At 49.4% G+C, this 25,197-nt stretch overlaps 1 protein-coding gene across 1 annotated transcript in view; it reads right to left on the bottom strand.

Moving 5' to 3' along the window:
- MYO18B (myosin XVIIIB) overlaps positions 1-25,197 on the bottom strand; it is a 219,806-nt gene that overhangs the window by 55,109 nt on the left and 139,500 nt on the right. Inside the window, exons 35-39 of the mRNA XM_090257928.1 lie at positions 12,842-12,955; positions 11,710-11,826; positions 9,465-9,548; positions 8,334-8,471; positions 5,823-6,008 (exon numbers count right to left, since the gene is read on the bottom strand). Coding sequence (XP_090114054.1) covers positions 5,823-6,008; positions 8,334-8,471; positions 9,465-9,548; positions 11,710-11,826; positions 12,842-12,955 — 639 coding nt within the window. The remainder of the gene's footprint in view (positions 1-5,822; positions 6,009-8,333; positions 8,472-9,464; positions 9,549-11,709; positions 11,827-12,841; positions 12,956-25,197) is intronic.

The raw sequence follows: 25,197 nt of genomic DNA, 5'->3' as shown, positions 1-25,197 counted from the left end.
ACCCTGTAGTGAGCTGAATAGCCTTCTCCTAAAATTGATGTCACTTGGAAACTCAGAATGTGACCTCTTTGGACATAGCATCCTTGCAGATGTCATTAGTTCAGATGAGGTCACATTGAATTAGGGTGGGCCCTAAATTCAATGGGGCAGATATTCTAGTCATGTTGCCACAGTCAAGAAAGGCAGCCAACAGAAGAGAAAGGAAGGATCCTCCCCTAGAACCTTCGGAGAGAGTGTGGCCCTGCCAACACCTTGATTTCAGACTATGGTCTCCAGAATGGTAGTAGAATCAACTTATGTTGTTTTTAGACAAGCAGATTTTGGTAATTTTTGCAGCTGCCCTAAGAAACCAATGCACATCCTTCTCTCAACATGAGTTAAAACAGTTCAAACCTAGACAAGTGAGAGGTAGTGAAGAGAGCAGGTGCAGGTGGATGGTGGGGAGGAAGGGATTTTGCAATTGGCATTCAGTGGTGGGGGGCGGGGGAGCTGCTGTGAGAAAGAAGGAAGAGAAGAGAAGAGAAGGTGAAGAGCTGGTGTTCATATTCCTACGTACGGCTTATGCCTGACGTTCTGGAGGCCAGGGCATTGCCTGACACACAACAGGCATTTACTAGACATTTGCTGAGTGAAAGAACAGGGGAGTCACAATAAACATGATTGGATAGATGTCTGCTCCCCTAAAGCTGCCAGCCAGTACCGCTTCATCACATAAGAAAATCAAACAGTGCATTCTCCGTGCAATCTTCTCTACGTTTCCTGGTTGTCCCAAACCTCTTCCTTCCTTTACCCACACAGCCTGTCTTCTGCCAGAACACTGAGGGACACGTGCATCTCCTCCTCTCAATCTTGAGCTCTCCGAAGGCACAGTCCCCGTGCCATTCATGTCTGTACCTCCCATAACACCAGGCACGGGACCAGGATGCACACTGAGGTGTGCGGGTCTGAAAGTTCCAATTTTTAAGACAAACTCTTTGAGCTTTTCTCTTAAGAGGCAGAAGTTGAAAAAGCTGAGGAAACAATTCAGCAAACAATTACTGAGAACCTACCTTATGCCTGACCCTGAACTAGAGACCCAGCGTCAAATAAAACCCAACTCCTCTCTCAGGGGATCTCTGTCTAGAAAGGCAAGAACAAAGGCAGGTATACTAACTGGATAGGGTGAACACAAGGGGCTCTGGGGACGCACGGGAAGTAGTTAGCTTGGTATGGGGTAGAGATAACAGGGAGGGCTTCCTGGAGGGGGGGTTTGATCTAAAGTGTGAAGATTGAGTAGGCAGCCGAAGGATTCATGAGATCAAAGATACTGAGTCCAAAAATAACACTGTGCTGGGTCCTGAACAATTGCGCTTTCAGGCGTGAGAAGAACATGCGAGGTGATGAGAGGCAATCAAAGGCAGAAAAGCCTACAGAGGCTAGATTTCAGAGGCTCCGGGGAAGAGCTGGGGCTGTGTTGTAAAAGCAATAAAGAGCCATGGAAGACTTCTTAGCAGAACAGGGACACAGTAAGGCATGTCCCTTCTGGAGAGGTCTTTGGCAGGGAGGAGCAAGAACGGAGGACAAGCGGTGATACAAGCTAGATGATAACTCCAGAGGTCTAGGCCGGAGGGGGTGTGGTTTGAATAAAGACATAGGAAGCAGGGATGGGACAGGAGGGGATGGATTTGAAAAATACCTAAATAGGGTAAAAGCAACAGGCCTGACTACTGATGGTGTGAGCTGTAGAGAGACAGGCCACTGCCATTTCTGGTTTGGGCCACTCTCAGAGTAAGCAGAAGTGCCACTGAAGTTTTTCAAGACTGGGAAGCTTATGAAAAAAGCAGCTCCCTCAGAAAAATGTTGAGACTAGAGAGTCAGGCCAAGGTAATAAAAGGTAAACCCAACAGGTGCAGCCTCTGAAGCAGGTGCACAGGCCAGGCTTTCCCTCACCTTAGGCTCTTTCAGCTGCCCCTGACCACCCCTGAGCACCCTGGGGCCTAAATGGTTTCCGCTGGGCTTTGTAACTAGCAGAAAACAGCAGGAGAAAAATCCACAGATGTGCTGTCTCATTGCCCCAATGACAAAAGGACTTGAATGATTTAGAGCCAGAATATTCTTCTCTCCATAATGGCTCCTGGAGTCGCCAGGAATAGTACATTTACTAAAATTAATGGCAAAACCTCATTTTTCTTTTTTCCGGGAAGAGAAGTTCCATCGGCGGGATAATTGATCCTGATCTGGCTGTGCCGGTGCCCCAGCTAAGGGTGTAAATCATTCACACGAAACAATTCTCAGCCTTTAAACCAACACCGACAGTGACGAATGATAGAGGCTGGGGACAGGGGGAAAGGGATGTGGGGGGGAGATCCATCAACATCCTTCTCTCTTCCTGCCAAGGCCCAGAGTGTGGGATCCTTTTCTTTCTTTCTTTTCTTTTTTTTTTTGTCACCCACAACAGAGCCATTTTTTCAGGAGCATTGGGTTGAAAAGGCAGGATTGGCTACACAGGGATACATTTAGAGTTGGACACACAGGCTGTCAGTCCCGGCTCTGCAGCCCCGGGTAAGGCACCTCACAAGTCCCAGCCTCCACAGTCTCCACCTGCTGGGGTTGCTGTGAGCGTGAAAGAAGATGACATCTGCAAAGGGCCAGAGCGTAGATAAATATTTGTCCAGGGAATGAATGAATGCTTGGAGTGGGGAGTTAGGAAATGCATTCTATTCCCCCCAGGGAGATTTGAATTTCATAAAAGAAAAATGGAGAGGGCAATGCTTTACCCAAAGAGATAATCCATGGTGGTGACAGGGGACATGTGTCCCGACATGCCAGCGCCCAGACACCTTGCATCACCGGTGAAAGCCCTGAGCACCCCTTACAGAGGAATGTCTAACATACACAAGCGAAGGCCTTAGCCATACCTTTCCATTCAATGTGAGTAAGGTGAGGGCAACAATGGGTCTTGGCCCCCTGGATGCCCAACATCTTGCATGAGGCTCAGCCCACGGGAAAAGCCAGGGATACGTACATTGGGCCTGGATGAAAGAATCAGAACCCTGACTGCTTTGCAGGCTTTTGGTGTCATTGATAAAGAACACATGGCATGGAGCAGCTGTCCCCTGCCTTATAGAGGGGGGCTGGAGGAAGACACATTGGGGACATGGACATGGGCTTGGAGAGAGAAGATGGCATCTCCTGAGAAGCCTAGGAAAGTTCCAGAAAGCCATGCCAGTGGGAGGGGCCTTGGTCACAGGGTTCATCTTAAGATGACAGTGCTCATCAAACTCTCCTCCTGAGCTAGGTTTTGTCTACCTTGTCAGCTTGTACATAGCAGGGACCTCTGATTCCTTGTCTCTCCCCACCAACACCCCTCCCTGTGCCAGGCCCATAGTTAGTGTTCAATAAATATATGTTGAATGAATAAATGAGTGATATAAGAAAATATGACATCCTGTCTTCTCCCAGTAAAACTATCACAGGTCCCAAAGGTCAGGAGCATCCTTGAGGACAAAATGTTGGTGAGTTTGGAACATCCACTATTAGGAAGGGTCTGCCAGCCTGCTATTGTCCCTTTGAGCCTTGCTCATGCCTAGAACTACCAAGGAAACAAGAAGCTGTGCAGGATCTCTGTAGAATACCAGCAATGCAGGAATGTGCCCCACTCCTATAGCAGTTCAAGGGTGAGTCCCCCAGAGGTTATGTCCACCAGAACCTGTCGATGTGACCTTACTCGGAGAAAGGGTCTTTACTGATACAATTAAGATAAAGAGCTCGAGATGAAATCAACCTGGACTTAGGGAGGGCCCTAAATCTAATTACAGGTTGTCCTTATAAGAAAAAGTCAGAGGTGTATTTGAGAAATGTAAAGACAGAGGCAAAGATTGGAGTGATACAGCCGTAAGACAAAGAACACATGGAGCCACCAGAAGAATTTGGAACAGCAAGGAAGGATTCTCCTACCTAGAGCCTTCAGAGGAAACACAGCCCTGCCGACACCTTGATTTCAGGTTTCTGGCCTTTAGAACTATGAGAGAATCAATTTTGATTGTTTAAAGCTACCCAGTTTTTGGTAATTTGTTAAGGTAGCCCTAGAAAACAAATACACCTCCCAACCATAAAAATACTTAAAATAAAGAGAAAAGTCCAGCCTTGGTAATTTTATCCAGAATCTTGCAATTAGAAAAGAGAGAAAGATTCAGGTCTAACTCCAGCATACATACAAGCTTTGTGTTTGACAGTTTTGTGTTATTTCTATTCATATACGGGGTCTGCACTATAATCTCAGTAGTTAGGGCCTTGAAAGTTCTTAATGTCTCCCAGGGAAGGGGGATGGGAAGAGTAAAGTGGGCAGAGAGGGGAGCAGAGGAGAGGGGAGAAAGGGAGAGAGAAAAAAAGCAAAGCAGAGAGAGAAAAACCCGTTTTGATCGGGCCAGGATGCCTGAGTGTCTGGCCAGATAAAGAAGACGTCAGAGGAGAAAGTCTGGGGATGTTCTCTTGCTCCCAGCCAGAGCGGGCAGGAGGGCGGTCTGCGCTGCCTCAGGAGCAGAGCTGCTTAATGAGGAAGTTGTCCTGTCAATTTGAGGAAAGAGCCTTTCTCTCCCAGGGCCACGCGGGTGGAGGAGCTGCCAGTCATGGGGCTTGGACTTTGTCTGGGAACCTCCTCTCGGTACAGAGCCTCACCTGCTGGCTTGTCAAGGGCAAAGCTGATGGGAATGACATTGACCATGGCAGGCAGTGGCCAGAGATATATCCCCACTGCAGGACAATTGGGTGATACCTGTCACAAAACCAGAGTGGACAGGGCAGGAAGGAAGCTAATGACTATGACTTAGAGACCTCTGGGTCAAGTCTTAAAATGTTGTGGGTTGTCTCAGCGAAGGCCCTATGGTGGGGGGCAAAGGGGTGCCAGATGTCTCCTGGGCCACAAAAGCAAAAACCTGGAGTCTTAGGGCTATTGAGCCTTATGGGGGAAAGGAGGAACAGGCTCTCTCAGATGTTCTGTGATCTCTGCAAGAAACTGTTCTCAGAAAAATACACTGAATGATAAAGAAACCTTCCCATTGGGCAGGCAACACATTTTAAAATGTTCCTTGGACCACATCAGAGAGCAAAGCATCGCTAGATGAATAAAAGCAGAGACTACAGAGTTGGACAGACCCAGGTTCAAATTCTTACTAGCATGTAGCCTCGGGCAAGTGATGCGTTAATCTCCCCGTGCCTCAGTTTCCCCTATATGTAAAGTGGAGATAAGAAGAGTACCTACCTCACAATACCAGGAGGATTTTAAATGACAGATGTTTAACGCAGAACCTGGCATACAGCAAGTATTTAATAAGTGGTGGCTTGAACACTACCGTTTGCATTTTTTATATTTGCTGTTGTGATTAATAGTCCAGCCTTAGCACTGACCTTTACTAAGTGTGATCTTACACAAGTCATTGCACCTCTTTGAAGCCTCAGGTTACTCATCTGTAAAATGGGATAATTCTCCCTTTACAGGGTTATGATGATTACATGGTGTTATGGACATTAAGACTCCTGCAAGGTAGACATTTAATAAGCACTGACGCCTTCCTCTTCACATGGGGACACCTGCCTTTGGGGTGGAAGGTGTGAGGCATGAACCAGAGACTGAGACAGAAAGGAGCTTAGATGCCATCCGGAGTGAATGCCATTGGTCCACTTTGGGCCCACCCCCCAGTTTCCAGCCAATGGCAGCGTCGTCTCTGTCCATCCCCTTCCGGTTTCGCCATGCTTCCAGCCTACCCCCGAGAGCCCGGAGACTCGCCTCTCTCTGATCTCAGACCGTCCGTCACGCGAGAACCCGCACTGGGGACAGCACTCACCAACTCCATGCACCTCCGGCTCGCCTCCGCCTCCCGCTGCACCAGCTCTTCCATGTCCGCCTTCAGCTCCTCCAGGCGCCGCTGGTAATACTGGCTGCTCTCCCGCTGCTGGGACTCCGCCATGGCTGCCTGCGAGAGCTCCTCGCCCATCTTGATCAGGCTGTCCCGAAGGCGGATCACCAGGACCTGAAGGGGGTCAGAGAGTACACGCCCGCCTTGCAGTTAGAGGCCAGGGGCACGAAATGGGGCGCTCCGGGAAGAGAAATCCTTTGCTGAGTCTCTGTGTGTTTTTCTAATAAGGAAAATTATTCTGATTTCTGATAGGAAAATAAAGAATTTACTGTAAAAATCTAGGAAATGATCACCGCTATTCTGAGGGGCAGTGTAATATGCTGATGAGAACCCTGCCTCTGAAAATGATCTGGGTTCAAATCCCAGCTCGGCCTGTTCATGGCAGAGCGAGCGTGGGCAGGTTCTTTAATCCCTGTGAGAGACGGGTATGATTAGAGTCCCTATATCCTAGGGGCGCTGTCAGGACTGAGCACGTCAATGTATGCAGAAGGCTTAGCTCAGTGCCTGGCACATGGACATTTGGATAAGGGCTGGGAATTATTTATAGGGGACTTCATTTATCTCAAAGTTTGGGAGATGGAGTGGTCAGGAGAGAGAACACTATGCCGGGGAACAAGCCCTTCCCCAAGAAGGGTTTTGGTTTCCGACTTGTAAAACAGGGAGGTTTGTGTAGTTAATCTCCCATGAGCCTCAGCTCTAATATTCTATGGCGTGCTTCCCTTCCTGGGGGGAAACCCACGGGGACACAGTGAAACAATAGAAAAGAGCGATGGGCGCCACCACTGCTACAGAAAGCAAAGCCAGGGGCTGTTCTGCAGAATTCATTAGTGGGCCAACAAGCCTGGAACCAAATGATTCTGATGGGCAAATACTCAAGTGTTGACATAAAACGAAGCCTGCATGCATATTTCAGGCCTGCGCAAAGGACTCCAGGCCCCTTTCCAGATCAGAGAATGAAGAAAAGCTGAATTATTCGCTCTCCTTCACCTTTCAAATGGAGGTTAGCAACATTTTCAAAGGACAGCAGGTGGGTTATAAGGAAGTAGAGCAGTTCTCAAACTGTGCCCCTGAGGCACCCCATCTCAGGGGATTCTAGTGAATTCAAATGATGATGACAGAGGGAAATGTGAATTTGGAGATAGAATCTGCCATTTAAAGTTATTCTACCAGAGTTTTCTTCTCCGCCATCACTTGACTCTGCTAGAACCAAGTAAAAAAAGATTCATGATATAGACCACCATCATGTATTTAATTATTTAAAATAGAGCAGATCAAAGCTTTGAGGTGGTCTGCAGAGACAATAATATCTTGAGGGATCCCCTGAGAAAGAAATTCTGAGAATCACTGAGGGTCAAGACAAGGACCAATTTTTTCTTGGTTCTTCATCCATAGCTGAATTCTTGAGACCAAATGCCCAGAAGGGGATTGGGAGGAACCATTTCAGAATGAGGAGTATAGCCTCTCATTGTCCAGATGCACTGTCATACCGTAGGTAAGCCAGCTGGCTGTGGAGAAATTAAAGCCTGGATCCAGGATGCAGTGAAGTTCAAGTATCTGTCTCCTCCTGTCACTGACACTACCTGGCTTTGTCTTGACTCTAAATCACTTGACCTCTCTGGGGTCATCTCATTCTATCCTACCTGTCCCATGGGGCTGTAGTGAATGTCAAGTGGAACAGCTGATGTGGAAGGATTTTGACCATGATAGTATCCCCTGTGTATGTCTCATGTCATTGGCCTAGAGAGCTAAATGTGAATAAAATCATTGAGCTCTAGTCTAGCTCATCTAAGTCTTACATGTTCTTCAAGGTCTAGCATCACTGCCACCTCCTCCTGGAAGCCTCCCTGATTCCCCAGCGTGAAAGGACCCCTGCCCTCTAAACCTCACAGCCCCTTAGCCATATTATGGGTATTTATGTACATATCTTATTTCATCTCCTACAAAGCTCTATGCTTCTGGAAAGCAGAATCATACATCTAAAACAACCTAGCACACATGGGCTGCAAAATAAATTTCTGTTCAAAATGAATGTTGGGTACATACATGAATGAGTGAGTAGATAGAGATGGCAGAATTAGATCAATCAATAAAAGGGTGGGCAGATGGGATCGAAATCTAAAGAAAATAGAGGAAGAGAAGAAAGAATGAAGAGAGAAAGGAAAAGGACACATGGAAAGGGGCATGACGGTAGCACATGCAGTGCAGAGAGACCGATGGAGGTGGGCAGGATGGATGGACAGGAAGTTTGTGGGACAGTGTGGTGAAAGGAAGAAGGGAAAGAGGGAGAGAAGGAACTTAACATAGGAGATGGGTGAGTAACGTATATCCAGATAAAGGCATAGGAGCGGACAGATGGATGGTGGAAAGGTGGACAGAGCTTACAGAAAAGGCCTCCCTCACTTCACTAGGCCTGAGCAGTATTTACACACCAGCAAGTACCTCAAATCTCTTAATCTGCACTTTCTGGAACTCCGTCTTGTTCTCCAAGTCACAGATGACCGCCTCCTGCCTGCTGACAATGGCTCGGTCCACGGTGGACTTCTCCAGGTACTCGATGCGCATCCGAGCCACCTGCAGCTGGGAGCACACGCAAGGGGTCCATTGGCCACCTGTGGGCCCTGCATCATGAAATGCAGACACATGTGGGACCCAGCCCCAGGCCCATTCACAGGGCTTCCTTCTCGGCTCAGGTGCTGTATGTCGAATGCTCAAGTAAGAACTACAGGTTCCAATCTGAGGACCCTCATACCAGCCCTGGGGTCTCAGGTGTTGGGAGGTGACATTTTCTGGGCTTTCTGCCTCCAAAAGAGGACTTTCAATCAGTGCTTCTCTTACCTCCATTCCCTGCTCTGTTAGGGGAGCAAAGCCAGTCTGTAGCAGCAAGCTGCAGCATCAGAGGATACAACCAAAGTGGGGGTGGGGGTGAGGGTGGGGGCAGAGAGTCTCAGAGTTCAAACCCTGGCTCCACCACTTCTCGCTGGACGAGACTGGGCGAGTCAGCTCCCTTCCCCGAAGCCCATTTCTCCATCTGTGAGTGTGAGGACTGAAGGAGATGAGCGCCTGGTATGTCATTAGCCCCTAGCAAATGGGCACTGTGACTATTATTTATTGTTTTGTTGCCCTTGTTGTTACTCAGTGCCCGCAGACATTTGCTGGAAACTCAGTCACTCTGACAGTCACTCTAAGCTGGCACATGTGACAGTTCTGGAAGAGCTTGGAGAATTTCATGGATAATAGCGACCCACCAGCTAATGAGGGAAATTCAGGGTTGACTGGAGAAACCATGACTCAAAGAAAGATTTCACAAAGGATGATGGGCTTGTCTTGGCATGGAGCATCCCATGTCCTGCTGAACAGGCACAGGTAAGAAGTGTGTGTGTGTGTGTGTGTGTGTGTGTGTGTGTGTGTGTGTGTGTGTGTGTTTAAGATTGCTCTCAATTCATTTGGCACAAAACTGAAGTTGAATGAATGAATAAATAAATGAATGACAGTTTCCAGGACCCAAAGTGTGAGCTCCCAGAGGGGACCCTTCTCTTCCTCCCCCACAACATGGCAGCGCTGAGCACATACTTGTTCCTGAAGCTTGTGCTTCTCCTTCTTGGCTTCCTCCAGCTGCAGCTGCAGTTCTTGGATCTGCCCAATGTCAGCAGCAGACTGGCGAAAACAAAGAAATGCCACCCTGAGACCGCAGGCTTTGCTGGGAAGCAGCTCTTGCGATCCCTGCCCCTCCCACTGATGTCTACATTTCCCAGAGCCTCTGTGACAGTAGGCGGGTCCAAAAAGGTACCTCTCACATCCTCCCCAGCATCCTTCATCTCAGCATTCACCAAGTCACTCCCATTATATAAGCCCAGAACTTTGGTCAACTGTCTATAACTTTATTACGCACCCTTGAGAGCCCAGACAGAAACGCGCCGGACACAGTACTCAGACCAGATTCTGAGGAAAGAGAACTAGGTTGGGGTTAGGTAACGAGGGTGCCGGATCTGGATACTGGCCATGGCAAGCCCCAGAATCTCTCTGCACCTCAGTACTCCCATCTGTAAAATGGACCGATCATCTCTGCTTAGCCTTTTTACATAGGGTTGCTTCAGAGATTTATGGAGGCCGTGGAGAGTAAAGTTCCTTTAAAAAAGTAGAACCAAACTGTTAGCTGTGATTATTTCCAATGAGAAGGATTCTAGAGGGCAGGGGCGTCTCAATTTCTATTTCACACATGCATTGATGATTTAAGTAATTTGCAATGGGCATATGAATATGCTGCTTTTGTAACTGAACAAATACACTTCATTTTGAACAAAAGTATGATTCACAAATGCAGATGATGGCGCAGGCTATTTTTGTGGCGGTTGCAATCATGCCAATGATATAATTGCTTTCTTTTTGCTATTATTATTCCTGTTTAGCAGACACTCCCTCAGCTCCAAGCTCTGTAGGATGCATCTGAAGCCCAGCAGGCATTCTACATGGATCTCCTCTGGGGGCAAAGGGCCATGGGGAGACACTCATTGCCCTTGGAGGGAGCTGCTGTGAAGTCACACCAAGTCAGACCAGGTACGCAGATCGGAAATCTGCCGGGGTCCTCATCAGATCCCTCAGCTCCACCCCAAAGCCCCTGCTTCTGCCTGTCCTGACATCCTTCTAATCGTCTCCCGGGTTCATCCACTTTCCCCCATCTCCACTTCAGCTCCTTGGTTCAAGCCGCATTCTCTCTCCCCTGGACTGCAGATTTCATTTATTCAACAGCTTACCCCATGCTAGGCTCTCTGCTGGGCTCTGGGATACAGCAGCAGGCAAGACAGGTGAATCCTATCATTGGAGAGCTGACAGTCCAGGGTGGCATCCTGGCTGCTCCTCTCCTGCTCTTGCCCCTAAAAAGCTTGCTAATGATTCCCATCACACATGACATGAAATGCAAACTCACCACAGCCTTGAGATGACCCTCCTCTGCGGGCCTCCCTGAGCTTATCACATGCCTCCCAAGTGAACCATCGCCGGCCCTTTGTGTGTGCTGTTCCCTCACTATTCCACTCCCATCTAACGAACACCTGCTCCTCCTTTGATCCCTATCCAGTGTCACCTCCTCAGGGGAGCCCTCCCTGACCTCCAACCTAGTTCAGGATTCATAGAACTATGGTCATTTTCTCTCTGGGCTCTTAGCTCAGTTTGCAAGTCCCCCCCACCCCTCTGTTCTGGGTGACTATGTGATAAGGTTTGCCCAGCCCACTAAAGTAAGCTACGTGAAGGCAGGACTGAGATGTGCTTTTACTCAACACAGCATCCTTGTCATTTCACACAGTTCCTAATACATGGTTGGCATTCATTTGGCAAATACTGAATGAATGAATAAATGAATGAATGAGTGAGTGAATGAGTGAATGAAGAGGTTGATACATAGGAGGATGGATGGGTGGATTAATGAATGGATGGATAAATGAATGGATAGGTGTTGGGTGGATAGACAAAAGACCAGATAGGTGAATGGATAGATTGATTAGCAGATGGATAGTGAATAGATGAATGTTCGAAGGGTAGATGGGTGGATGGATGTACGAATAAATCAAAACCTTTTTTGGTAGCGATGTCCTCCAGAGATGCACACACCATCCGAAGGTGATACTCTCCTCCCTGAGCCACGTGAACTTTCACAATTCCTAGATATCTTTGTGGCATTTATCATATAGGAAGCACGATTCCTATATAACTTTGTGGAGGTCTTATGACTGGACCAGGGAGGGACGCAACCATATCCCCTCAACACCCATCACCTACCCAACCCAAGGCCACCGAGCCTTCTGCCCTGTACAACTGATACCTGAGCAATGAGGTCCTTGTGCTTCTGCATGAGCTCATTCAGGTCATCCTGGTCCTCATCAATGCGCTTCAGGAGGTCCGCTCTCTCAAACTGCAGCCGGTACAACTGCTCATCCACCTGGCAGAAGGCAGGACAAAGGTCAGGGTGAGGCAGAATGGTGGCCAGGAGGGGGACTGATGAACAGCAAACGGGGGGTTCGCCTATGGGTGTGTCAGGTGAGTGAGGAAACTACCTGTAAAGGTGACCATGGCTGTGTCATGCATGCTGTGGGTATGACAGTGTGTGTGTGTGTGTGTGTGTGTGTATGTGTGTTGGGGGGCAAGTTCCTCTTAATCTAGTGCAAATAAAACCTGGGGCCAAAGGGCCAGTAGGGGCCTCCAGACAAGCTTTTGCCTATAAATCTCTAGTTACACCTAACCTTCAGTATTTTACACATAAAGTATAAATTTAAGCCAACCTTGTATAGCCAGAGAGGGGACTTAGAAACCCACGCCCAATTTTCCTCAACATAGTCTATATATACCATATGTTCATGTGTCCTTGTTCCTTGGAGAGCACACAGTAGGTCTATAGTAGGTGTCCGGGTCTCTTATAGTAGTGAGCTAAGTGGGCCCATGAGGATTGCCTTTGTCTCTACTTATGAGACTGGGTATGCAGTAGCCCAGCGATAATGGCCAAGTCCCCTGCTATGATGGTGAGTGCACAGTAGGACTACAACAGATGCCTGAGAGCCACCTACAGTGGGGAGCATGTTCTGGGTGCACAACAGAAAGCTGTGTTCTCACTTAGGTGCTGAGCAAACAATAGGCTCATATCAGATGCACCTTTACAATAATGAGTGCACATTATGTCCACAACAGGTTTCTTTTGCCTACCTTTGCAGAGGGGAACACAGGGTTGACCCTCGTATATGCCCTACACCTTCATAATGCTCAGCTCATAGTAGGATGCCTATACTTTCAGGGTGTTGAACACCCAGGAGGTCTACAATGGATGCTTGTACCTCCAAGATGGCACCCTTTCCATAATCAGTGCCCTTTCCCTCTTATAGTGTTAAGCACGCAGTAGGTCCATGCTAGCTCAGAGGTTTGTGCTGGCCCGAGTCCCCAGAGCTTCAGAAGGGGACAGGTACCAGGCTCTTGTTCCGGGTCATGCTCTCCAGTTCACTGTGCATGCTCTCCAGGTCCGCGGTCAGTGCCTTCTGTGTCTTCAAAGCATCCTCACACTTGGCTTCACTCTGCTCCAGCTGGACCAGGCAGGAGGGAGAAAAGAAAAGGAAGAGGCTTCATGATGCTGCCCTCTGACTGTCCTTCCCCTCCAGCCCGGCCCAGCCCCTCTCAGGAAGCAGACTCATTTACAGGCGACCTTCGTGCCTTCACAGCTCTTCATCAACCCACACCCGGGGAAGCACATGGATTTGCATCTGAGGCAGCCTGTTCTGAGCCCAATTAAAATTGAACAGGCACTGCCCCATGACATAAGGCTAGGCCACCCCTGCGTCAGTGCCACCAGCTAGTCCCTAGTTACCTCCCATCAATATCTGCTGACACCCATGGGGTGCCAGGCACAGGGCATGCAGCAAACAGTCAACTTGACTCCTGCCTTCCCGTGGTGGGGACAGGCAGGAACAGGTAATAACAGCCTCTCTGAGGAGTACAGGTAAGAGGATGAGGGCATGGGGATGCCGGGAATATGGGATGGGGGTCAGGGAAGGCTTCCTGGAGGAGGTGCTTATAGACACTTCTCAACCAGAGTTGTGAAGCCCTATTTAAATGGTATTCAAAATACTCCACATGTGAGCATTTGCCTGTGTTCATGACTTTCACTAGATTCTCAAAGGTTATGAGCCACCTACTTAAATAAAATTTCTCTTTCTCACCCTTCTTTCTCATCCTTCTAACCACTTGCACACAGTAGGTCTGCTATCTTAGCAAATTGGGGCCATCAAGAAGGTTCAGTTCTATGAGGCCCTAGAAGACAGAGAGTCCCCTTTGGAAAAACCACATCTGTGCACAAACCCGAAGTCCATTCTGCGATTGGCAGTGTCCCTTGATTTCTGAACCCCACGAATCACTGAGCAGAAAACACCCTTAGAAATCACCTAAGAAAGGCACTTGAAGCTCAGAGAGGGGCAGCGCCTTGCCCAAAGTCACACAGCGGCGGGGAGCAAAGACACGACTTGTACTGTCTAGACCAGGGCACTTTCTCAACTGCCAGCCCACACTGTCCCTTCAAAACAGTTAATGATATTAAAGTTGGTGCTCACAGACAGAAGGGAAAAAAGCAAACTAGAGTCCTGAATTTACTTGTATACAATCTCTGAGCCCCAAGGCCACGGAGTTAGCAAGGGGGCCCCGCTGATCTATAAAAGGAAAACAATGGAGCCAAGGCGAAGCCACACCAGGACAACTGGCCAAGCTGGGGGGCTCTATGGGCAGAACTGACCTGGGATCATTTCAGTCTCCTTCCAAACTGGGCAGAGAATGTCTCCTTGAGAATATCTAGGAGCTCAGCCCAAATGTGAGGATAATAATCATGACAATGGACCGTGGGGAAAAGGGAAGCAGCCATTCATTTGAATTATCAACTATCAAGCACCATGTTCAAGGTTCTACTTGCATTTTTCTCTTTCAGTCCTTATTTTAGATCTATGAGGTATATACGGCTAATATCCCCATTTTTAAAATTTTTTATGGAATTTACTGGGGTGACAGGTGGGGAAATTGAGACTAGTCTAGTCCCACAGGTTCCTCACACTGGCACCTCTAGTTCCAGCCCCACCCAGTACCAGCCACCATAAGCCACAAAACCCCTGTTTTCAAGACCTCGAGAACAGAGTATTGCTGCATTGGTGCTCGGAGCATAGCCTGCTGAAGGAGGGCTCGGTGGCCCATTTCCTTCCATGATTAGGAGGGACTGAGACACACTGAGAAAAATGATGTGGCGCAAGGTGGGGTAATTGGCATCGTTAGAACGTAACTGACAGAGGACACGAGGAGTCAGGCACAGTCTTAGCTTCCCACAGGCGGTCTCTGGAAAGGCAGGCAGGTGGGAGGAAGGGCTCTATCCCCCCCCCCACCCCCGCAGGCAGGCAGAGCTACACAGCTTCCTGATTCATGCAGAAGTCAGAGGCCTCACTAAGGAGAGGCATTTAAGCTAACACCTAAAAGATGCAAAGTGGACAGACAGCCATGTGCAGATTTAGGGTTAAGAGTGCCCTAGGTGGTGGCAATAGCAGGTGCAAAGGTCCTGAGGCAGGAACAGGAAAAAACCTGGTGCTGAGGAACAGAAAGACAGCCAGCGTGGCTGGCCAGAGAGGGACAGGAGGAGATGATGCTTGTGAGCCAGGGTGCAAAGATGAGGTTTATTTTCGGTAGGCAGAGAAATCACTGATGGCTTCTAAGGAGGAGGGAGGCACGTTCTCCCTCTGGCTTTAGCAGACGAGACTGGAAAGAGGGTGGTCGGCAAGGACACTGAGGTAGTCCTCCAGGACGGAAGTGATGCAGGTGCTCCAATCCGAGGAGAAGTGGAGGGAAAATGGAAGGACCTCTCAGCAGGGAGCATAAAGAACTAAAGGTCTGGGCAGGCAGTGACAGATGGGCCATCGTGGGAGATGATGTCAGATAACCAACAGTGGAAGAGAGAGGCATCACGCAGGGCCCCGCTGCCAGGCCAGGTTGCTCGGCCTGGGGCCAGGAGGCAAGTGAGAGCCATTGCAAGAAACGCATCAGGGCAGAGCCGAATGGGATAACAGCAGTTCCCATCTGCTCCGTCCCTCCTGCGGCTGAGGGTTTCATCAGCAGGATGCCACTTGTCCTCACAGCCACTGGAGGAAAAGGGGCTATTTTTAACCCCATTTTACAGGTGGTGCAGGGTGTATGATCCAGAAATGCTCCTTCCTTCCCCCAATCTCCCTGGAGCAAGCAGGGAGAGGAACAGTGTCTATGCCCAGGCCAGGAGGACTCCCGCCGTCAATGGAGATGGCTGTTGGCGGACTCTAAGCTCATCCTGGGTTAGACAGGATTATCTTGGCCGTGGTGGCTTTGGCATTAATGACCACACCTGCTACTGTTGCTTGGGGACCCTTTCCAAGGCACTGTGCTTCATAACTGCCCCACACCTCTAGGAACAAGGTGCCACCGTTAGGACTAATCTCTACAGGAGGAAGCTGGAGCTCACAGAGGGGAAGAGGTGCCCACCGTCAGACAGCTGCACAGAAGAGAAGCCTAGCAGGTCCAGAGCCCAGCCTCTTCATCGCTGGGCCCCGCGCCCTTCTCTGGAAAGTCTGACCGCACAGGCAGGATGCATTAAAGTACAGAACTCAAGAGCAGAGACAATAGTTAGCTTAGTGGCTTGGTGCTATGATGGAGGACACTCAGGCAGTGTCGTGGTGACCTGAACCAGGCTGAGGACTATACAGGGAGAGAAAGACAAGTCAGGGAGAGCATAAAGAACTCAAAAGTCTGAATCAATGTGGAGGCACCAAGGAAGCCTGCACCATTACGGGAGCCTCCTGGAGATGAACAAGTGTGTCCCAAAGGGAAGAAGAAGGAACCAACACGCACTGCCACTTGCCAGGTGCCAGATTCTGCCACGTGTGGAGCTCAGAGCCTGGGTCCTGGAGCCAGACCTGGGGGCCCTGCCTCTCCCAGCCAGTCACTTAACCCTGGCTGTGCCTCAGTTTCCTCATCTGTAAAACGGGGAGAGTTCATCATAGGATCTCTGCAGGATGAATGAGTGAAAACATGAGTGCTTACTTAGCACAGTACCTCGCAATGAGAGAACGCCAGAAAAGCATCGGTGGTTGCTGCTGTCATTCATCTTTTCACCCCCTTAGCAGCCCAAGACGTGGGGATTTATACGCCATTTCAGAGGCGAGGAGAATGGAGGTGAGGCCAGCCTGTCGGGCTCGCACCACCAGGATGGGGCAGGGCCTTGGCACCCAGGCTTCCTGGCAGACTGGAATCGGGGTGGGGGTACCCACCCCTGCAGCACACCCGCTAAGCAGGCCCAGATGTTTATAGGGTCTGCATGGGCATGGCCAGAAATCCCCCAGCCCCAGGTCTCCACTGCTGACAAGTCGTCTGAAGGCTGAGCTTTAAAATTTTTTCAATTTATTACACCTTAGGGAGCGGGAAGAAATACAGGGCCATCGCAGGCTGGTTTTCCATTATGGATGACCCGGCGTAAGAATAATTCACTGCACACTATTTCCATAAGGAGGCTGTCTGACTGACGTGTTTATGAAGCTGGGTGGCAAGTCACCCTGGAGCCGACACCGAGCGTCGGTGGTGTGAGCCTGCCCACCGCTGCCTTCCAGGGAGGCGCTCCAGGGGCAGCAGAGAGCCGAGGGCAGTGAGGACAGCTGGTTGACAAGTGGCTCCTCGGGAAGGGTTATTGGGGTCTCTTCTCCAGCCCTGGCAGCCAGGGTGGTAACGAGGATCCCTGGTGGCAGCCGCCACCTCACACCTTTCAGTTCCAAGTCACCAGCACGTTGCCATGGGCTCATCAGTGATGAGTCAGTGATGCCGAGTCAGTGACACGGTCACAGAGTGGGGAGGTAACGTTTCACACTCACGGAGGGGCGCTGTGTCAGCTGTGCACGGCACAAGCCTAGGTCACCTTGGGTTTGTATCAGGCCTGCACGGCGAGGAGGAGGGAGGGAACGCTTGAGATTTCCATCCCTCTCCAGACCTACTGTGTGGCTAGACCCACAATAGGCCCAGACACTCTTCGGATACATTTGTGTTTTCCTTTCTCTTCCAAATCTTGTTTCTTGTAAAAATCAATACAATAATGCCACAGGCGTGGAGGCAGACAGCACTGAAACACCTTTAATCTCCAGAAAACGTCCCCCAACCCCGCAGATGTTCAATCATTCTATTACTCGCTAATTAAGTTGGCTGCCCTCCCCCCAACCCCTGCACTTGCTCCAATTCTGAAAGGCAGGCACCCAAGGGGGCCCTCGTTTCCTTCCCAGCACTTGGGTCAGGAGCATGCGCCTGCTCCCAGTTCTCCACAAACTGCAGCTACAGATGGGAATGTGCTTCTGACCTTGTGCCTGAATTAGGGGTTTCTAAGCTCTGGACTGGGGATGTCTGCTCAGCAGCTGTGACAGGGTGCTGAATGTTCCTGAACCTCAGAGTTCTCAAGGGCAAGACAAGAAGCATGCCATCTAGGACCAAAGCATGAGCCTGGGGCACGGGGAGGGTGCCATACACACTGGTTATGAGGTTGAACTCCATCTCTGTGCCAGGCACTGCTCTAAACACTTTCCATTAAACGATGGGGGAGGGGTGCATTCTCCCAATATGGCTTCTCGTCTACCACAAGGTGGCACATTCCGAATCACACGGCATTGTGTGGTGGTTAAGAGTGGACCTAGTGGCCAGGCAGAACTGGGTTCTAGTCCGCACATCTCTATCTATAGGCCTGTGACCTGAGTAGGTTACTGGGCCTCTCTGAGCTTTGGTTTTCCCCATTCACAGAATGGGGGAAATAACGGTCCACAGTCCCCGAGGACTGATGAGTACAGGTGCGTGAGTTGTGCACAGCCCGGGGGATGCCACCCACACAGGCCACGAAGATAAGCTCTTCCTTTGTGCCAAATCCCGCTCTGCACACTGTTCATGTAATAATTCACGTGACCTTCCCAACAGTATGCTGAGGTGGGGTCAATTACGATTCCTGCTGTGACAGGTGAAGAAACTGAGGGATAGAGAGGTCAAGTGACTTATGAAGGTCACACACGTACTAAGTGGCAGAGTTGGCACATGAACCCAGGCAGTCTGGCCACGGAGCTCCCCTCTGAGCCATTACACTGCACTCCTTCAGCAGGAGACCTGCCCACCATAGAGGCTCTGCGGGGGGGATCTGGTGATGTGACCACGCAGCATCTATTCTTCCTTCTTTGATAGCAGCATACATCCCGTCTCCCCTGCAGGAGGTGTCCATCTGCCATGTGGTTCTGATGGGGCTGACCCTCCCCTCTCAAGCCCTGAGCCTCAGCCAATCAGAGTGTCACCTCCTGTTGGCCGTACTGGTTGGTTGTAGGATAACAGTACGGCTGACACCAGGATTTTTGCTGAGACTGTGGCAACAAGGCTAGTTTTTCTGATGCAGGATGTCAGCCTGAAGGGCCTGGGGGCCCTCCTCCCACCAAGAAGGAATGGGCTGCCTAAGGATACAAGGGGGCCATTGAGGTTGCTGAGGCAGGAGACACATTCTTGATGACATGGTTGGAGCACCTAGATCCAGCCAAGCCTAAAGGCAGCCTTAGCCTTGGAACTTCTTAAATATTTTGGCCAGTAACTTCCTTTTTCCTGCTTGAGCCCATGTGAGCTGGGTTGTCGGCCCCTGGAACCCAAACCCAGGGTGACTGAGCAAGTCAGAGGACAGCGTACCTCCTAGTGTCAGACACAGAGGAAACGCTCAAGCCCCCGCTGGCAGTGTTTGTTGGCACTGCCCTGCCAAAGGGTGGGTCAACGCAGCTCTACCTACAACCCTGTGAGAGAATAGCAATCATTTATCGTTTACCTATCCTGTGTGTGGACCCCACCCCATAATGGGGAAACATTGCAGCCGGCCAGGTGTTCAGGGGAACCGGATTTCTCCAACGCTGACTGTGGGCCACTCGATGTTCATTATTGCTATGGCCCACAGCACCCCTGCCAGGGAGGCATCAGCCCTCATCACGTTACAGAGGAAGAAGCTGCAGCCGGGGCCGGGGAAGTGACTCGCTCAAGGTCAGATTCAAGTCGATGAGACTCCAAATTATTTCTGGGCCACCGCACAGCCCCCTCTGCACACAAGTCTCCCTCTATTGCTGAGTTCATCTCTGGCTCTCTCTCCCCAACACCGACGTCCTCTCATTCAGGGTGAGGGCGATTGAGATTCCTCTCACACATACATCAACTACAAGCCGATGAATAGCGTTACTTTCCTATGTGAAGCCATCTGCCGGCTTTAAATACCTGGGTACAGTGTTTGCCTTGAACTTATTAAGCTATAGACGAGTCGGCTAGACATATGGAATGACATGGGAAGAGGAAAAACTGATATTTCAGCAAAGCGGTTAGGACATGGATTTCCAGGGTCTGGCTGAATAACTCAGAGGATTTAAAAATACTGCAGCAAAATGCCACGGGGAAGTGTTCTAAGAAATGGTGTCTTTGGAAGGCTAATGTCAACATATTCCAGGCCCTGACATCCCATCAGGGCCCTCAGAAAAATTAACCTGCAGCAGGAAGGCTTTCACCAAAGGGAACTGCCAACAGCTCAAACTACAGACAGCCCTGATAGCCAACAAATTTATTAAATGCAAACGTATTAGAAATGTCAGGCCAGGTCCACCGCTGGTCTGTCTGCTGGCTCAGAAGTTTGACAGCAGTGGAGCCAAAGGGAAATTCCTCAGGCCATATGGTGGTCACTATGTGTGTCCTTGATCTCAAACTCTTTGGGCAGATGCTAAACATTGCATAATTTTCCTTACATTGTGCCAGAGGGCCATCATTTATTGATGCAGCAAAGTGCTTTCTGAGTATTTAGTGTTTCTCTCTTCTTCAGAGTCATAATAATTCTCATTAGTAGTGGAATGATCATTAACTACACTCTATTAATGCTTACCATGCATATGTTAATTTGCAATATGTGACAACTCTATGAAATACATCATTTCACCGCTATTTTATAGACAAGGCACCTGAGGATCAGAGAGGCGAGTTAACTTGTCATGGTCACACAGCTAATAAATGGTGAATGGGGCCAGGACCTGAACTGATATCTCTCTTAAATCCACAGCTTTTTCTTATAAGCCCTGACACGGGCACTTACCACCTGCCAAGTAAAGCAGCTCTCCTTTCACTTGATTTAAGTCTTTCTTTGAGGGGCTCAGAGTCTTTCCTGACTTTGTATTATAGGCTCTAAGGACTGCTCAGGTCCTACACGATTGAACAGACTTTAAACATCTTCTTTGTGGTGTCCCTCAGGTGACGATGGATTTGAGGTGCACTAATGCTCTCCACAGAGAGAAAGGAAACCTCCAAAATTAGAAAAGTAGGATAAAATGCTCCTCCCTTTCCACCCCATTTACAGCCCCCTCTTGTATTATATTCCAGCACCCCTAACCCAGCACCCCACTGTTCCCCTAAATAGCACAGGATCTGTGAGCCTCCATGTCTGTTTGCCCACTAGATGGTGGGGTCCTGGAGGCAACCAGGGTCTTGCTCACCCCTCACCCGACGAGGCGGGGACTCCACAGGCATGCTGTGGGGACAGCGAGGCCAAAGTCAGCTCAGAGCATCACCACTGGCCCAGGCAGCGGACTGCCTGCGTCTGTAGCCTGAGCTCCCACCACCCTGTGCCGCCCATCTGAACCCCGAATACCCCCTGGGGAAGCCGCCACTGCCTGGCTGCTCCCTGGCTCCTCCCCAGCCTGGGTCTCTGACCCTGACACTGGGGGCTCTGACCCTGACACTGGGGGCTCTGCTCCGTAGGAAGGGCAAGAAGCCATGTGCACAAGACCCACCCCTGCGGGAGGAGATGACCTGATGACCTGGATAGAGCATGACCACAGACTTGCTCAGCAAACCCTGGGTCCCCAAGTGGGCCCCTCTCTTCTGTGCTGGAAGGAGCTCACTTTGGGACAAATGAGGGAAGCCGCATCGAGTCCTGACCAGGTGCTGCTCAAGGCAGAGGACATTCTAATGAGATTTCCCTTTCATAACGAGGTTCTTGTGCAAAAAAGAAAATACACACACATGCGCTTGGAAAGTACCAGGAGAGTCCAACTCTTCCTCACTTTACAACAGAGAGCTCTGGAGCCCCCACCTGATACTGGGGGCAAATGGGAGGGCTGGATCGAGAGGCCTGGCCTGACCCCCGAGTAAGGTGGTCCCACCATCCTGCACCCCAATAGTCACTAAACCAGACCATTCAGCTTTTCCTACTCAACTCACATTCCACTGGCAGGAGTGTGCACTTTTACAGACACTGGGAAAACCAACCACTGTCAGTATCTACTGCAGGTAAAGAAACACAGGCCCTACCATCCAGAGACACCATTCTTCTGGCTATACACCCTCCAGAAATGCACACACTTGTCCCTGCCCCATAAAAGAACATGTAAAAACTGTTCAGAGATGCTCTATTAACAGTAACCAAGATCTAAAGGCAACTTGCATGTTCATCAACAGCAAAATGGGTAAACAGTGATATAAGTCTCAAAAAATAGCCAGGAGGATTAGCCGACTACAGCCTGTAATGATACCAAGTGACTCTCGCTGCGTAAATGGGGGCAAGAGCGGACAGTTATGATTCATCTGAAATGCAACACGAGCAGAGAATCAAGGAGAGGCTCCTAGACTGGCAGCTGGGTCATTGCCCTCCCCCCCTGAATCTACCCTGCAAGGCGAGGGGCCCTGTCATCGTGCCTGGGTGACGGCGAGCTGGAGACACTGGCTCTAGGATGACTGATTCATCCCTGTCAGCAGGAGACCTTTCTGGTGATAGAATCGGACCTCCCATGTCCTGGGATCACCCTAGGACCCGCACAAATCCCAAAGGCCCTGGACTGGAAAAGATGGGGGTTCCAATTGCAGTTCATCCAAACGGAGGAACGTTCCTCAACATGACTGGCCGGAACCCTCCAGAAAGGCCAGTGTCGTAAAATACAGAGACAGACCGATGCTCTGTGGCACCGTGAAAACTGAATGCCAGCCATTTTGCGTCTGGGTTTCTGAAAAGGGAGGGAAAATATGCTATAAAGAACATAAATGGGGCAATGGGAAGAATACAAATAATGAGCAGAAAATATCAGGAGTCACCAAACTTTTTGTTCAAGACCAGATAGTAAAAATTTGAGGCTTTGCTGACCAAGAGACAAAATTGAAAAATATATGTTATGCATTTACATAACCACTTTAATTATAGCCATTTAAAAATGTAAAATGCAAAGAAATAAATTAATTAATTAAAATGTGAAATGAACTCCTAGCTCACAAGCTGTAAGAAGAAAAAAAAAAGTAAATAAAGCATCAACAAAAAACAGGCAGTGGGCTGGATCTGGCACGAGGGACATAATTAGCTGACTCCTGGGTTAGAAATCAGTATTCCATCAATGCTACATTTTCTGATTTTGATTAGGATAAAGGGACATTGTGTCTGTGACTTGTTTTCAGATATTTTTGAAAATGTAATTCAGAGAGAATGATAATGCAAATGAGGCAAAATGTTAAAAATTGATTAATCTGGATGATATAAGCATCCTCTGCTTATTGCAATTTTTCTGTAAGTTTGAAATTCAAAATAAATGATATTTTAGAATCCCAGGCCACTCCCACCCCCACCATATTCTGTGACTTTCGCAAGTTTCCTCTACGCTGGGCTTTCTCTTGCATAAAATGGACCTAATACGAGCTGCTTGCTCTGGAGAGTCATGGCCCATCCCATGAGACCCTACTCATTCACTGACTCATTCATTGAGCACTTGCTATAGCAGACACACTCATACCCTCTGGCCCCCAAACTGAAAGGGTTCCTATTCATGGAATTCACTCCATTCAAGTGGATTTGGGGGATCAGGTCATGACCTCTGAGCCCTGGTTTAGTGCCTGGTGCAGCATGAACAATGGCTGCTCACCATCAATATCATTGTCGTTAAGATGGTTTGTTATTACTGGGGTGGGCGGCAGTCCCGCTCTGGGGGCCAGGCTGTCTGTAGCTCAAGGGTAGCAGGTCCTCCTGCGGATGCAGCCACCGCTTTCCCTGCCCAGACGGAGCCGGCCTCTTCCTGCTTCATTCATCACAGCCCTGGAAGCGTCAATATTCGTGGGGTGAGCATGCCCGCGACAGCCATGTTTTTAACCAATTACAATTTGGTCTTTATCTCCTCTGACAGGAGGTTATGTTAATATTGAATCAATTCACTCCACCTAATCTTTAAAAAGGAAAAAAGAAACTTCTTCAAATAAAACATCCAGGCTGGCTGTCCTGTGGCTCCTGGCTGGGGACAGGGTTCTAAAGGCAGGCACTCACACGAAAGACTCCCACCAGGGTCATCTTTCCAGAGCTTACTCATTATTTTCAATGTCTTGTGGAAGCATGGGTGACATCTGGAGACAAATGTCCCGATTAAAGGTACTAGGGATGAATCAAGGGTTATCTGTCTTCCGTGCAGTAACTGGGGGATGAGGGGGGGTGGAGGGAGGGCCCTCAGACTGTTACCCAACCACCATGGGGAGTTCACTGTCTAGAAGGCACACCAGGCCTAATGGGCCCACCCCAGCGAGCCTGGAGCTAAGCCAGAATCCCCCCAAGGAAGGGCCTCCAGGAACACTTGGGGCTCCCAGAAAGGGGGGTGGGGGGGAGACCAGAGACGGCAGCGACCACAGGCAGTACATCAGTGGTTCTGGGTAGTGGTTATTATACTCCCAAGTACTGACGTCAGACTCTGCAGATTCAAAACACCTTTGTGATTTGGGGGCAAGTCTTTTAATATGTGTATCCATCCTGGTCCCTGCTTTTAAGGCTTTGGAAGGTAAAGGAGGAGAACAGACAAGTAAAGGGCATTATTTTGATTAAATGATATGTACTATGCTAGGAGTCAATGCAGGAGATCATGAGAGGAGTGCGGGGGCCATGGGGTGGGGGCAGAGATGACACCAGAGACAATGCCCAGGCCCGGGTTCAGAGGATAAGTGTTCATGAGGCAGAGAGGTTTCAGAGGGAACAAGCATGAGCCCAGCCGAGAGGACACAGCTTGGAGAGGTGAGAACAGGGGTGGGGGACCCTAAGCTGTTCTAAGCTGCTGGTCAGAAGCGCAGGAGCCAACTGTGCGTCCTTAAGGGTCTGTATTCTCCGGGCACTGAAAGGCCACTGAGGGATCCGTAATCCAAAGAGCCGAGATTGTATTTAAACTTTACAATTCGGTCTCTAAAGATCAGGTGGCAGAAAGATGGGCTGGATAAGACCAGAGGCCAGCAGACTGGAGGGAACACCAAATGCGAGATACAGGTGGTGTGTAATAAGAGTGGGGACAGAGAGGAGGGGATGGATTCGAGAGCTATTTAGGGGCTCCAGTGACTCAGACTTGGTGACAGCTTTGTTCTCAGCAGGAAGGGGCGAGGACAGCCCCCGGCCTGATTTAATTAAACAACTAAAGAGTTCAGTGCAAACTCTTCTCTATTTAATGAAAATCAAATAACATATTTCCCCTGGGGAGGAGACAAAGGTCAAAGGCATAAATCAAATTAAAAAAAAAAAAAAAAAAAAGCAACCACTGTCCTGGAGCAGACACTTTCTCCTCTGAGCCAGGTGCCAGCATCTGCTGCTCACAGATGTTATTTATGCGCAGCGATTATCTCAATTATATATCTTGGTTGTTGGAATTGCTTCTGTCTCCAGATTAGTTTGTTTCCAGTGGAAACATTCCATGGGAATTAATTAGTAACTGGCTCCTAAAGAACAGGTGTCATTAGATAACCCGGCACA

The sequence above is a fragment of the Furipterus horrens genome, unplaced genomic scaffold (assembly GCF_987537825.1).
Source record: "Furipterus horrens unplaced genomic scaffold, mFurHor1.1.pri manual_scaffold_11, whole genome shotgun sequence".
Classification (NCBI taxonomy): Eukaryota; Metazoa; Chordata; class Mammalia; order Chiroptera; family Furipteridae; genus Furipterus; species Furipterus horrens.
The sequence above is the reverse complement of the archived record's forward strand: the minus strand, read 5'-3'. Positions and strand labels throughout refer to the sequence as shown.